The sequence below is a fragment of the Chrysemys picta genome, chromosome 4 (genome assembly GCF_011386835.1).
Source record: "Chrysemys picta bellii isolate R12L10 chromosome 4, ASM1138683v2, whole genome shotgun sequence".
NCBI classification, from domain to species: domain Eukaryota; kingdom Metazoa; phylum Chordata; order Testudines; family Emydidae; genus Chrysemys; species Chrysemys picta.
Window position 1 is genome coordinate 1,196,574 of NC_088794.1, and position 14,149 is coordinate 1,210,722.

The 14,149-nt window shown below is 70.7% G+C and overlaps 1 protein-coding gene across 2 annotated transcripts; it reads right to left on the minus strand.

The window, feature by feature from the left end:
• Positions 1–139: 139 nt before the first annotated feature.
• EIF3C (eukaryotic translation initiation factor 3 subunit C) lies at positions 140–13,081 on the minus strand. Of its 2 annotated transcripts, none has more exons than XM_065591037.1 (21): positions 12,923–13,081; positions 12,511–12,621; positions 11,997–12,062; positions 11,381–11,570; positions 10,875–11,000; positions 10,734–10,788; positions 10,532–10,644; positions 8,753–8,880; positions 8,218–8,359; positions 7,936–8,039; positions 6,405–6,546; positions 5,984–6,109; positions 5,622–5,715; positions 4,889–5,076; positions 4,019–4,243; positions 3,039–3,402; positions 2,312–2,471; positions 1,424–1,489; positions 1,248–1,335; positions 660–822; positions 140–316 (listed from the first exon to the last, which is right to left on the minus strand). In XM_065591037.1, the coding sequence occupies exons 2-21, from the start codon at positions 12,606–12,608 to the stop codon at positions 231–233; spliced, it is 2,724 nt and encodes a 907-aa protein (XP_065447109.1). In that variant the 5' UTR covers positions 12,609–12,621; positions 12,923–13,081; the 3' UTR covers positions 140–230. The 2 variants fall into 2 exon arrangements, with proteins under 2 accessions (XP_065447109.1, XP_065447110.1); XM_065591038.1 differs by having other exon boundaries at positions 12,511–12,616; positions 12,923–13,054.
• Between the last annotated feature and the right edge of the window lie 1,068 nt (positions 13,082–14,149).

The window sequence follows — 14,149 nt, forward strand, 5'->3', positions numbered from 1 at the left end:
GCGTGGGAGTGAATGGGGGCGGCGCCCGGCTGGGCCAATCCTGTGGGGCTGCTGGCAGAGAAGGGGGCCCTCAGGTGGCGGCTTCCCACCCTCTGGGTCCAGCCCCCCCGGCCCCCCCAGGAACTCCAGGCCACGTCTCTCCCGCTCACGCTGTTTATTCCAACTCCAATACAGCGCGTGCCGCCCCCCCTCACCCCCACCCCCCGGCGAGGACCCAGGCGTCCGGGCGCTCAGTAGTTGGCCTGTCGCTCCTGCTGGCGGTAGCCGCCCCGGCGCATGTAGCCGCCCTCGTTCTTGCGGTAGCCGTCTTTCTGGTCTGGGGGAGAAGGGGGGTTAGAAACAGCCACAGGGAGGGGCTCACCCCCCAGGTACCCAGCGTGGGGTAGGGGTTCGGGGCAGAGGGCAGGCTATGGGGAGCAGGCACTCACCCCAGGGGATGGGTGCCTGCGGGCAGGTGGTGCATAGGGTAGATTGCTGTGGGGCAGACCGTGGGCAAGACACCTCGGAAGTACCCACCCTGGGGGGGTGGCTGTGTCAGGGAGGGGGGACAGGTGTGGGGCAGGCCGTGGGGCAGACTCACCGCGGAAGTACCCACCCTGGGGGGGTGGGTGTGTCAGGGAGGGGGGACAGGTGTGGGGCAGGCCGTGGGGCAGACTCACCGCGGAAGTACCCGCCGTAGGTGCCCTGCTTGTGGTCGAAGACGCGCTCGTTGTTCTCCACCAGGTTGCCCAGTTTCTCGGCCAGCTGCAGGGCCATGTTCTGCAGGGCGGTCGGCTCCGTGCGGTGCATCACCACCGTCTGCGTGGGCTGGTCCAGCGAGGCCTGTGGGGCCGGGGGTCAGCGGGGGGCCTGGCACCTCCCCCCAGCCCCCCAAGTGCCCTGTGTCCCCCCCCCAGCCCAGCCCCTGTGGTGCATCACCACCGTCTGCGTGGGCTGGTCCAGCGAGGCCTGTGGGGCCGGGGGTCAGCGCGGGGCCTGGCGCCGCCCCCCAGCCCCCCAAGTGCCCTGCGTCCCCCTCCCAGCCCCACCTGTGCCCTGCCCCCCCCCAGAGTACCCTGACACACCCCCAGCGAGCCAGCCCCCACAACCCCCCAAGTGCCCTGCATCCCCCCCAGGCCTGCCTGTACCCTGACAGTCCCCCCCAGGCGAGGCAGCCCCCGGCGTCCCTCCCACCAGCCCCCCAAGTGCCCTGCATCCCCCCCAGCCCAGGCCCTGCCCCCCGTGGCCGGACCCCAGCCCCCCCGTACCATGAGCTCCTCGTTGATGATCATCTTGCTGATGATGCTGTGCACGGTGGGCAGGTCCAGCTGGAACATGTCCGACAGGATCTCCATGCTGGGGGGGCAAAGAGAGAGGGGGCTTAGGGACAGGCCCCGCCCCCAGCGCTCAGGCCCCGCCCCCGGCACCCAGGCCCCGCCCCTACCTGATGGAGTCATAGACGCTGCTGTAGGTGAAGAGGTAGGTGCGCAGCGACTCCTCCTGGATTTTCCTACAGGGGCAGCAAAGGGGGCGTGGTCACCGCTGGCTCCGCCCCTTGCTGAGCTCAGGGCACCGCCCACAGCCGGAAATCCCATGGCTGGGTATGGGGCCCTTCCCCCTCCCCCCCGCTCCCGCCCCCTGCGCCACCCCAGAGCCCTGCTCCCCAGCCCGTTCCACCCCATAGCTCCCGCTCTCCCCACATGGCCCCAACCAGCCCCCCTGCTCCCCCCACGGCCCCCCGCCCCACCTATAGCCCCCAAACTCCCACCCCTGCTCCCCAGCCCATTCCGCCCCACAGCACCCGCTCCCCGCATGGCACCAACCAGCCCCCTGCTCCCCCCATGGCCCCCTCCTACACCTCAGCCAGCCCCCACACCCCCACCCCTGCTCCCGCCCCCGTGCCCCCCCTACCCCACTATAGCCCCCAAACTCCCACCCCTGCTCCACAGCCCATTCCGCCCCACAGCTCCCGCTCCCCGCATGGCACCAACCAGCCCCCTGCTCCCCCCACGGCCCCCTCCTACACCTCAGCCAGCCCCCACACCCCCACCCCTGCTCCCGCCCCCGTGCCCCCCCTACCCCACTATAGCCCCCAAACCCCCACCCCTGCTCCCCAGCCCGTTCCACCCCATAGCTCCCGCTCTCCCCACATGGCCCCAACCAGCCCCCCTGCTCCCCCCACAGCCCCCGCCCCACCTATAGCCCCCAAACCCCCACCCCTGCTCCCCAGCCCATTCCGCCCCACAGCACCCGCTCTCCGCATGGCGCCAACCAGCCCCCTGCTCCCCCCAGAGTCCCCTGCCCCACCTATAACCCCCAACCCCCCACTCACCGGACCAGCATGGTTCGCACTTTGTCGGCCTCGGGGAACAGGTCCCAGACCTTCCCGTTCATCTTCTCGTTGATGATGAAGCGGTGGCAGGTTCGCCAGTCGCCCATCTTCATGGCCTTGGACGCCGCCACCACGTGCTCCCGCATCGACTCGGGGGGGCCTGGGGGCAGCGGGAGAGCAGGCGCTATGGGGCGGTTCCCCTGGCTCCCATCCAGCCCCGGGGAGAGGGGAGGGGGGATTGCTCACCTGGTACTATGACCCTATGGGGGGGAGCGTGCGTGGCTGGCTCTGGGGGCCCCGCGGTCGGGCATACGACCCCGGCTGGGATGACTGCGATTGTGCGGCCTGGGACAGTGCACAGGTGTCTGGCTGGCCAGGGGGCACTCACCCAGCAGGGGCCGGCGCCGCGGTCATGGGGCTGGCCAGGGGCAGCGCGTGGGTGCCCCTGGTGGGTGCCGGGGGGGGGGGGGAGAAAGAGAGAGGCACTCACCCAGCAGGGGCCAGCGCCGCGGTCATGGGGCTGGCCAGGGGCAGCGCATGGGTGCCTGTGGGGATGTGGGTGTGCTTGGGGGGCATGGGGCAGCGCATGGGTGCCTAGGGGGATGCGGGTGCCTGTGGGGGAAACAGGGCAGCGTGGGGGCACGGCTATGGGGGACATGGGGCAGTGCGGACGCACGGGGTAGGGCTGTGGGGGGAATGGGGGGGGATGTGGGGCAGGGCCACTCACCCAGCAGGGGCTGGCGCTCGCCCACGCGCAGCTGGTGGTGGAACTGTTTGCTGATCATGCGGCGCCGGGCGTCGAACTCGTGGGCGGCCATGTAGGGGATCTCGAGCAGCATGGCCGACACCAGGTAGACGCACTCCAGCAGCTCCAGGTTGATGTGCATGTGGAAGGGGACCTGGCGCCGCTTCTCGATCTTCTCCTGCTCCTGGTTGCGCTCCTGCAGGCTGCGCATCAGCAGCCCCTGCCCCAGCAGCTCCTTGGCGCGGCCGGACGACTGGATGTCCAGCAGCGCGTTGTGCGCGTCCTTCGTCATCCCCTGCCGGAAGGCGCAGATCCCCAGCTGCACCATGGTGCGGTTGTACAGGATCTGCGGGGAGAGGGGTGAGAGCCGGCCCGCGCCGCCCCACGGCCTGCCCCCCACCGCCCCGCGCCGCCCCACGGCCTGCCCCCCACATGCCGCCCCACGGCCTGCCCCCCACCGCCCCGCCCCACGCCCCGCACACACACCCCGGCCCTGCACCATGGTGCGGCTGTACAGGATCTGCGGGGAGAGGGGTGAGAGCCGGCCCGCGCCGCCCCACGGCCTGCCCCCCACCGCCCCGCCCCACACCCCGGCCCCTGCACCATGGTGCGGTTGTACAGGATCTGCGGGGAGAGGGGTGAGAGCCGGCCCGCGCCGCCCCACGGCCTGCCCCCCACCGCCCCGCGCCGCCCCATGGCCTGCCCCCCACACCTCCTCCAGCCCCTGCACCATGGTGCGGTTGTACAGGATCTGTGGGGAGAGGGGTGAGAGCCGGCCCGCGCCACCCCACGGCCTGCCCCCCACGCGCCGCCCCACAGCCTGCCCCCCACCCCATACACACACCCCGGCCCCTGCACCATGGTGCAGCTGTACAGGATCTGCGGGGAGAGGGGTGAGAGCCGGCCCCGCGCCGCCCCACGGCCTGCCCCCCATGCGCTGCCCCCCACGGCCTGCCCCTCACCTGCACCGGGGGGTCGGCGTGCTGGATGTTGTCCTGCAGGTGGGACATGAGCATGAGATCGCGGGCCTGGAACCAGCGGCTATGCAGGGCGTGGTGGTAGATGTGGCACAGGATGGCGCAGGTGCGGATCCGGTCCGTGCGGTCCTTGGCGTAGATGTACTTGCAGAGCCGGTCCATGAGCACCGCGCTGTCCTCCCCCTCGTTCTCCGCCTGGTCCTGCTCCGACTGGGGGGAGATGGGGTGAGACAGGGACCCCAGAGCCCCCCTGATCCCAGAGTACCCCCCCAACCCCCTTGTTCTCCGCCTGGTCCTGCTCCGACTGCGGGGCCCCCTCGACTGCCCCCAGAGCGACTGCCCTGCCCCCAGAGCCCCCCCGACTGCCCCACCCCCAGACTGCCAGGGCCGGCCCCGAGCACCCCTCTCCAACTGTGGGGCCGTGGGGCGAGACGGAGCGCCCCCCTCCAACCACCAAGGGCCCCAGAGCGCCCCACCCCACTCCGACCACTGCACCCCGGCCCAGAGCGCCCGCAGAGCACCCTGCTCTGACCACTGAGGGTCGGCCCCGAGCGCCCCACTCCAACTGCAGGGCAATGGAGTGAGACCGGCCGGCCTGGAGGCCCCCCCCAAGCATTGTCCTCCGACAGCGGGCAGACAGAGGTGAGCCAGGGCCCCAGAGCCTCCCCATGCCCCACAATGGCCCCCAAAGCACCTACCCCACTGCGGGGGCCTGGCAGGGCCCCACAGGAGAAAAGAGAAGATCAGTGTCAGGGGGCTGGAGGTGGAGGTCGGTACCTTGGAGTCTCCGTGGGGCCCTGCTGGGGGGGGGGGGGGGGCTGGGGGCTGCAGACAGGGGGGTTGGGGGGTCAGTACCTTGGAGTCGCCGGCGGGGCCCTGCTCCCGCTGATGCGCCTTGTAGTCGAACTTGTAGTAGGTGTGCAGCACCCGGCGCAGGTACCCGCGGCAGATCTCCTCCGTCGTGCCCTTCTCCTGCAGGTAGCTCTGCACCCGCCCGATGATCCCGCACACCCGCCCCTCGTCCTTCAGGTGATCCACGTACTCTGGGGAGGGCAGGGGGGGGTCACACCCCGTCCTCGGCCCCCCGGCACCCAGCCCCCCCAATCCCCGGCTCCCCAGCCCCCGCAAATCCCGCACACCCGCCCCTCGTCCTTCAGGTGATCCACGTACTCTGGGGGGGCAGGGGGGTCACACCCCGTCCTCGGCCCCCCTGCACCCAGCCCCCCCAATCCCCGGCTCCCCAGCCCCCGCAAATCCCGCACACCCGCCCCTCGTCCTTCAGGTGATCCACGTACTCTGGGGGGGCAGGGGAGTCACACCCCGTCCTCGGCTCCCCCGCACCCAGCCCCCCCAATCCCCGGCTCCCCAGCCCCCCCAATCCTGCACACCCAGCCCTTGTCCTTCAGGTGCTCCATGTACTCTGGTGGGGCAGGGGGGTCACAACCCGTCCCCAGCCCCCCAATATCCCACACACCCGCCCCTCGTCCTTTGGGTGTTCCACACATGCTGGGGGGCAGGAGTTTCCCCACGTTTCCCCCCCCAAAGGGTTACCTTCCTTAGGCCTGAGTCCCCCGCCCCCCTCACTCACCCTGGGAGTGCGGGTCCGTGTTCTGCATGATCTTGGTGAACTCCTCATCCATGCGCTCCACCAGCGTCAGGATGCAGCCGCGCACCCGCAGGGGCTGGGGGGAGGGGAGAGGAGTCACCCCCTGGATCCAGGCCCCTGCCCCCAAGCCCGCCCAAAACTGCTCACGCCAGTGCTCAGCCCCCCATTTCGTACCCACCCCCAGGGACTCACTCCCACCCCCCTTCTCTGGCCGCACCCAGTGGCGGTAGTTCCGCTGGCTCCGTCCCCAGCATTAGCCACCCCAACGGTACGGGGTGAACCGCCCCGCGAGCGCGACCCCAGCCCCTCTCCCACCCCCCGGGCGCTGAGCGTGGCCCCGGTACCTGCTCGAAGTTGGACAGGTTCTCCGACTCCTCCAGGATGTTCTCCCCGATGAAGATGTTGGGGTTGGCGAAGAGCATGTCCAGCAGCTCGTCGATGCTCTCCAGGCACTTCTTCCACATCTCCGGCTGCGGCACAGCGGGGTCAGGGGGCGGGCAGCAGGGGGCCAGAGGCCCCGCCCCCTCACCTTCCCGGAGGTGGCCGGGTTGGGGCCCCGCCCCCTCACCTTCCCGGAGGTGGCCGGGTTGGGGCCCCGCCCCCTCACCTTCCCGGAGGTGGCCGGGTTGGGGCCCCGCCCCCTCACCTTCCCGGAGGTGGCCGGGTTGAGGTGACCCAGCCCCAGGCCCTGCCCCAGCCCCCTCACCTCCATGTAGGTGGCCAGGTTGAGGTCCCGCCCCCAGCCCCAGGCCCCACCCCCCTCACCTTCATGTAGGTGGCCAGGTTGGGGTTGTAGTCGTAGAGGGAGGCGACGATGTTGAACTTGATCTTGAGGTCCATGGCGATGCCCAGGTTGTTCTCGGCCGCGATGGTCACCAGCAGCTGCAGCAGCTCGATCTGGGCCGCCCTGCACGGCGGGGAGACCCGTCAGCCGCCCCAGGGCATGCTGGGAACCAGCCGCCTCCCCGGAGCCCACCCCCGTCAGCCGCCCCGGGGCATGCTGGGAACCAGCCGCCTCCCCGGAGCCCGCCCCCGTCAGCCGCCTCCCCGGAGCCCGCCCCCGTCAGCCGCCCCGGGGCACGCTGGGAACCAGCCGCCTCCCCGGAGCCCACCCCCGTCAGCCGCCCCGGGGCATGCTGGGAACCAGCCACCTCCCGGAGCCCACCCTCATCAGCCACCCCGGGGCATGCTGGGAACCAACCGCCTCCCCACAGCCCGCCCCGTCAGCCGCCCCAGGGCATGCTGGGAACCAGCCGCCTCCCCGGAGCCCACCCCCGTCAGCCGCCCCGGGGCATGCTGGGAACCAGCCGCCTCCCCGGAGCCCACCCCCGTCAGCCGCCCCAGGGCATGCTGGGAACCAGCCGCCTCCCCAGAGCCCGCCCCCATCAGCCGCCTCCCCAGAGCCCGCCCCCATCAGCCGCCCCAGGGCACGCTGGGAACCAGCCGCCTCCCCGGAGCCCGCCCTCGTCAGCCGCCCCGGGGCATGCTGGGAACCAGCCGCCTCCCCGGAGCCCACCCCCGTCAGCCGCCCCGGGGCACGCTGGGAACCAGCCGCCTCCCCGGAGCCCGCCCTCGTCAGCCGCCCCGGGGCACGCTGGGAACCAGCCGCCTCCCCGGAGCCCGCCCCCGTCAGCCGCCCCGGGGCATGCTGGGAACCAGCCGCCTCCCCGGAGCCCACCCCCGTCAGCCGCCCCGGGGCATGCTGGGAACCAGCCACCTCCCCAGAGCCCGCCCCCGTCAGCCGCCCCGGGGCATGCTGGGAACCAGCCACCTCCCCACAGCCCGCCCCGTCAGCTGCCCCGGGGCATGCTGGGAACCAGCCACCTCCCCAGAGCCCGCCCCCATCAGCCGCCTCCCCGGAGCCCGCCCCCGTCAGCCGCCCCAGGGCACGCTGGGAACCAGCCGCCTCTCCGGAGCCCACCCCCGTCAGCCGCCCCGGGGCATGCTGGGAACCAGCCACCTCCCCAGAGCCCGCCCCCATCAGCCGCCTCCCCGGAGCCCGCCCCCGTCAGCCGCCCCAGGGCACGCTGGGAACCAGCCGCCTCCCCGGAGCCCGCCCCCATCAGCCGCCTCCCCGGAGCCCGCCCCCATCAGCCGCCCCAGGGCATGCTGGGAACCAGCCACCTCCCCAGAGCCCGCCCCCGTCAGCCGCCTCCCCGGAGCCCGTCCTCGTCAGCCGCCCCGGGGCATGCTGGGAGAAGGGCCCTGCCCAGCTCCTGCTGCCCCACCCCCCTAGGCACAGGAGGGGGGGACCCGCTGCCCCGCCCCAGGGCATGCTGGGAGAAGCCCCGCTCACCGGTCCGTGCCCTTCTTCCCGCGGGCCTGCAGGATCTCGTTCAGCTTCTTCACCACCACGGCGTGGTTGATCTCGGTGCCCTTGGCGAACATCTTGGGCTTCTCCTGGTGGGGACAGAGAGTGGGTCAGGCCTGGGCTTCAGCCCCCCTGCCCCACGGGGGGGATCTTCCCCGGCCCGGCCCCCCTGCCCCACAGGGGATCTTCCCCAGCCCGGCCCAGCCCCCTGCCCCACAGGGGATCTTCCCTGGCCTGACCCCCAGGGTTCCCCCGCCCGGGTCTCACCTTGACCAGGGGCGCCCCCCCTTTGACCTTCTCCCACTCGCCGCCCTCGTCCTCCTCGTCCTCGTACTTCTTGGCCTTGCGGTCGTGCTTCTTCTTGGCCTTCTCATCCCGCTTCTTCTCCGTCGACTTCTTGTCCTCGTCCCTGGGGGCAGGGAGTGGGGGATGGGACCCCGAACCGCCAGCGCCGATGCCCCCCGGCAGCCACCCTCAGGGACCAGGGCCACCGGCACTGGACATGGGACCCAAGCGTCCGGGACAGTTCCCCTACACCCCCAGCCCCCGGGAAGGGGACCCAAGCGTCCGGGACAGCTTCCCTACACCCCCAGCCCCCGGGAAGGGGACCCAAGCGTCCGGGACAGCTTCCCTACACCCCCAGCCCCCGGGAAGGGGACCCAGGCATCCGGGACGGCTCCCCCAGGGTCCATGAAAGGGAATGGGACCCAGGCATCCGGGACAGCTCCCCCACAGGGCCCTACAGCCACCAAGGAAGTGGGGGAAGAGTCCAGGCTGAGATTCGCTAGGCCCCGCCCCTCACTTCTTGAGGAATTTGGAGGCCAGTGAGGTGTATTTGCCGTCGTCCTCGTCAGACTCGGAGTCTGTGTCGGAGTCGGATGAGCCCCAGTCCTCGTCGTCGGAGTCAGAGTCCTCCTCCTCCTCTTCCTCCTGGGGGAGACAGAGCATGCTGGGAAACGCCCCCCCCGGCCTGGCGCCCGCAGCGGAGCATGCTGGGAAACGTGCCCACCCTCCCCCCGGCCTGGCGCCCGCCGTGGAGCATGCTGGGAAACGCCCCCCGGCCTGGCGCGCAGCTGAGACGCAGAGCGCACGGGCGAGCAATGGGAGCTCTCCAGTGGCCGCAGACCGACATAGGTTGGACCAACACCGTTTTGTAGCACACGCAACTCCTGGGGGAATTCTGCGCTACTGCGCGGGTACATAATTAATGAACTGCGCATATTTTTAATTTTTTGGGCAGAAAAAAAGCTTCCATCAAAAGGTTGCTGCAGTTCCACCTTTTCCCCACCAGAGGGCGCTGTGGCGATAGAACACAGCAGCAGCTCCCGGACAGCGAGGGAAGAGAAAGAGCTGCCAGGAAACAGGCTATGGGGGGGGGTCAGACAGCGTGGGTGCTGGGGGGGGGTCAGACGGGCTCATAGGGGCTATGGGGGGGCAGACAGCGCAGGGTGCTGGGGGGGGTCAGACGGGCTCATAGGGGCTATGGGGGGGGCAGACTGGGGCAGGGGCGGAATGGGAGTGGAGGCGCAGGGCCACTGGGGGGAGGGAAGTGCACAGACACACGGTGATGGGGGAAGGGGTGTAGAGACACATAGGGGCAGGGTGGTGGCTGGGTGGGGGCACACACACACATGGGGGCAGGGGGTACAGGGACACATAGGGGCAGGGTGGTGGCTGGGTGGGGGCACACACACACATGGGGGCAGGGGGTACAGGGACACATAGGGGCTGGGTGGTGGCTGAGTGGGGGCACACACACACATGGAGCTGGGGGAGCAGGTACAGGGACACATAGGAACAGGGGTGGCTGAGTGGGGGCACACAGACACATGGGGGAGGGAGTACAGGACCACACAAGTGACAGGGGAAGGGGGTGCAGAACCACATGGGGATGGGGGAGTGTGTGTCTGAGTGGGGGTGGAGGGAAACATGTGGACAGGGGGTGCAAGGACACATGGGGGTGGCGGGGACAGGGGCAGACGTGCCTGACTGAATGGGAGAGGCTAGGGGTCAGCCAGGGTCTGCATGGGGGAAGCTCCCTAACAATCCCCCCCCCCCCCCAAAAAACCTGACTTTTCGCACCCACACCCAACAACCCTCCAAGTTCACACCCAGGCTCCTTCCCTCTCCCTCAGCTCCTCCGTTACCCCTGACTCCCCCCAGTCTTTGCCCTGCTTCTGAGGGGGCGGGAAATCCGGTTCCGTACGGTAGTTTACATGAATTATTACGGGGTTAATATGCCCAGTAAGGAATCTACTCGTCAAAAGAGATTTTCTGAATCGTTCCCGTCGTATCGTTACTGACGTACCTGCCGACAGGTGGCGTGAAATAAATTGCCAAAATAATTGAAACGGACGAGATTAGATTGTGTTATTTTGACAAATAAAATAGGCAGAATTTTTAAATATTGTGCGCAGAATTTTTAATTTTTAGGCGCCGAATTCCGCCCAGAGTAACACACGCGGCCTGAATGAACCTTAATCCAGCGGCCCCCCACTACCGCCCCCCCCCCAGGGCATGCTGGGAACTGCCACACATGGGCAATGCCACCCCCCCCACGCACGCCAGGGAGCGCCCTCACCTCCATCTTCTTGAGGAACTTGCTGCGTGACTCGCCCGAGGGCTCCTTCTTCTTCAGGAAGGCGGCCGCACTCATGCCCTCGCCATCATCATCGTCCTCCGAGGAAGAGGAGCCTGGGGGGGGAGGAAGGGGACGGGGTGGGGGGAGATCAGTGCTGGAACACAGCCAACCCCGCCCCCCGCCCCCATGGCGCCAGCCTCACCTTCCGAGTCGTCGCTCTTCCTCTCCTCGTCCTCGTCCGCCGACTGCTCGGGGTTCTGGGGGGACAAGTGGGGTGAGACCCTGCGGGGCAGCCCCAGCCCCTCCCTCCAGCCCCCCCCCAGCCCCTGCCCCCCCCCGGCACCTGTCTGTAGCTGCTGATCTGGCTCTCGTAGTCCCGGTTGTACTTGCGGATCTTCTGCCGCAGGGTGCTCAGGGCCTTGGCGTTGTTCTTGTTCATCTTCTTCTTGCCCTCCTTGTCCTCCCACAGCTGGGGGGAGACGGAGCTCAGCGGGGGGAACCCGGCCCGACGCCCCTGCAGCCCCCCCCGGCTCCCAGCCTTGCCCCATAGCTCCTGCCACCGCCCCCCGCCCCCACTCTGCCACAGCCTCCGGCTCCAGTCCTGCCACTGAGCATGCTGGGAAACAGCCTGGTGTGCTCTGCCAGGGGCCCCCGTCTCTCCTAAGTACCATGGGACCCCCCCACACACCCCACTCTGGGAGCTCAGCCCCCACGCTGCCAGGCTGGCACCCCCCAGGCAGTGGGCGGGCGCCCCACCTCGTTGAGGTCGCCCCCCCAGGCAGCAGCAGCCCCCCCCATGGCGAGCAGGCCAGGACAAGCCCCCGGGCGGCGGCCCCCCCACACGCCCACCTCGTTGAGGTACTGCTCCAGGTCGGCCAGGATGCGCACGTAGAAGCGGGGGACGCCCTCCTTGTCCACGATGCTCTTGGCCTTGCCGTAGGCCTTGCCCAGCAGCTCGAACTCCTCCAGGCACTTGGTCACGTCCCGGATCTTCATGGCGTTGCGGATCGTCTTGATCAGGTTGGTGAGCTCCTCGAACCTGCGCCCGCAGCGGGTCAGCAAGGGGTCCAGCCCCCCGCCCCGGCTCCATGCCCACCCCCTGGGTCAGCGCGGGGTCCGGCCTGGACCCCCTGCGGCCCCACGCCCATCCCCACCCTCTGGGTGAGCGCGGGGTCCGGCCACCCCATCCCCACCTCCACGGTCAGCTCCGGGTCCAACCTGGCCCCCTCCCCAGCCCCACCCCCTGGGTGAGCGCGGGGTCCGGCCCCCTCCCCGGCCCCATCCCCACCCCTGCCCAGCCAGTGGGGCTCAGCACAAGGTCAGGCCCCTCCCAGCACCCCACAGCTGCCCCAACAACAGGGGTCAGTGCAGGACAAGTCTCCTCATCTACCTAGCCCCACCCGGCCCCCAATGGGGCAGCTGCACCCCCAGCACCCCCCAGCTGGGCCCGGCTCCCCCCACTCACCGCTTGTCCTTGGCGCTGCGCACCACCCGCTTGGTGTCCTCCTCATCCTCACTCAGCACGATGGGCCTGGGGGGAGGGGGGCGCAGGGAGGTTACACGGGGGGGCCGCCGGCCAGGCCTCGATCCATGGGACCCCTTCCCCACGGACACCCCACTGACCCTCACCCCAGAGGCACCCCGAGCTCCCCCAGCCCCTCCCCCCCACGGGGAACCCTGAGCACCCCCGGTATCTGTCTCCCCCAGCCCCCCCCCAGGTTTCCCAAGCGTCCCCGGCCACTCCCTCCCCCGCGGTACCCCCCCAGCCCCTCCCCCTCACGGGGAACCCCGAGCACCTCTGGCGCCTGTACCCCCAGCCCCCCACCAGGTACCCCAAGCGTCCCTGGCCACTCCCTCCCCCCCGCAGTACCCCGCCAGGCCCCCCCCGGGTACCCCCCAGCCCCTCCCCCCGCCTGTCCCCGCCCAGCCCCCCGCCAGCGCCCCCCCCCGGGTACCCCAGCGCCCCCCCCCGCACTCACTTGCTGTAGTTGCCCCCGACGGGTTTGGGCACCAGCTCGTCCCCGGAGAGCGATGACTCCGACTCGCTGTCCGAGCCCGTGGTGAAGAACCGGGACATGGCGCCGGCTGGTCTGCGGGGGGGGGGGCGGGGGGTCAGGGGGTCAGGGGCGGGGGGGCACTGCCCCCCTGCGCTCCTCCCCCCACTGCCCCCCCCCGCTCCCCCCCGGACCCCTCCCCCCCACTGCCCCCCTGCGCCCCCGGGACCCCTCTCCCACTGCCCCCCTGCGCCCCGCTGTTCCTCGCACCCGTCCCGGACCGACCCCCCGCTGCGTCCCCCCCGGACCCCTCCCCCCTGAGGGCCCCCCCCGCAGACACCCCCAACTCCCCCACGAGCTCCCCGCGCCCCCCCCCCCGGACCGACCCCCCCCTCACCGCGCACGTTGCTGCTACTCGGGTCGGGCCTGCGCTAGCGAAGACAGGAAGGGGGAACAGCGCATGCGCGCCAGGAACCGGCTCTGTACCGCGGGGGATGCCGGGAGACGTGGTTCTACTGGGACCGCCCCCCAGGGCATGCCGGGAAATGGAGTCCGGGGGCGGGGGGGGGGAGCGGGGCGTGCTGGGAAATGGAGTCCCGGGGGCGGAGTAGGGGAGCGGGGCATGCTGGGAAATGGAGTCCCGGGGGCAGGGGCGGGGAGGGGAGCGAGGCATGCTGGGAAATGGAGTCCCGGGGGCGGGGGAGGGGAGCGGGGCATGCTGGGAAATGGAGTCCCGGGAGCGGGAGGGGAGCGGGGCATGCTGGGAAATGGAGTCCCGGGGGCGGGAGCGGGGAGCGAGGCATGCTGGGAAATGGAGTCCCGGGGGCGGGAGGGGAGCGGGGCATGCTGGGAAATGGAGTCCCGGGGGCGGGAGCGGGGAGCGGGGCATGCTGGGAAATGGAGTCCCGGGGGCGGGAGGGGAGCGGGGCATGCTGGGAAATGGAGTCCCGGGGGCGGGAGCGGGGAGCGGGGCATGCTGGGAAATGGAGTCCCGGGGGCGGGAGGGCAGCGGGGCATGCTGGGAAATGGAGTCCCGGGGACGGGAGCGGGGAGCGAGGCATGCTGGGAAATGGAGTCCCAGGGGGCGTCCCAGACCCCCAGGCTCAGTGGCAGACCCCCCCCCCCCGGCGCAGTGTCTGTCCATGGGCCGGACCCCCAGGGCTCTCGCTCTACCCCAGGGCCGGCCCCACGCCCTGGGCTCCAGCCTCCTGCTCCGCCTGGCAGGCAGCCCCCCCACGGGGACAGACACCCCCAGCCAGAGCCCCCCCAGCGCTGCTGCTCCCCCCTTGGGTCTCGCCCCCTTCGCTGGGCAGCCGGCGACACCCCAGCAGCCTTCCCCGGGGGCCTGAGCTGTGCCACAAGGCACAGCTTGGGGGAAACTGAGGCACACATGGGCCTCATAACCCTATTACCGAATGACGGGAAATGGAGTCCCGGGGAGCAGGGCAGGATGGGAAGGCCGTGGGGAGAGGGGGTGGATTGGAAAGGGAGGGGGAGGGGGCAGGATGGGAAGTGATGGGCTGGGCGGTGGCTTTTCCCCCGGGGGGTGTGTGTTAATCCCCTCCCCCAAATGCCGATATCTAGCAACACTCCCCTCCCGCCCCCATGGCCCGGGGGGGGAGAG

Bases quoted from the DNA above. Each gene is read 5' to 3' on its own strand.
- EIF3C (XM_065591037.1), bottom strand. From the start codon at position 12,608: ATGTCCCGGTTCTTCACCACGGGCTCGGACAGCGAGTCGGAGTCATCG. The intron at 11,001-11,380 runs GTGGGCGTGTGG...GTCTCCCCCCAG, and splicing joins TGGAGCAGTACCTCAACGAG to CTGTGGGAGGACAAGGAGGG. The intron at 5,077-5,621 runs GTGAGTGAGGGG...TGCCCTCCCCAG, and splicing joins CACGGACCCGCACTCCCAGG to AGTACGTGGATCACCTGAAG.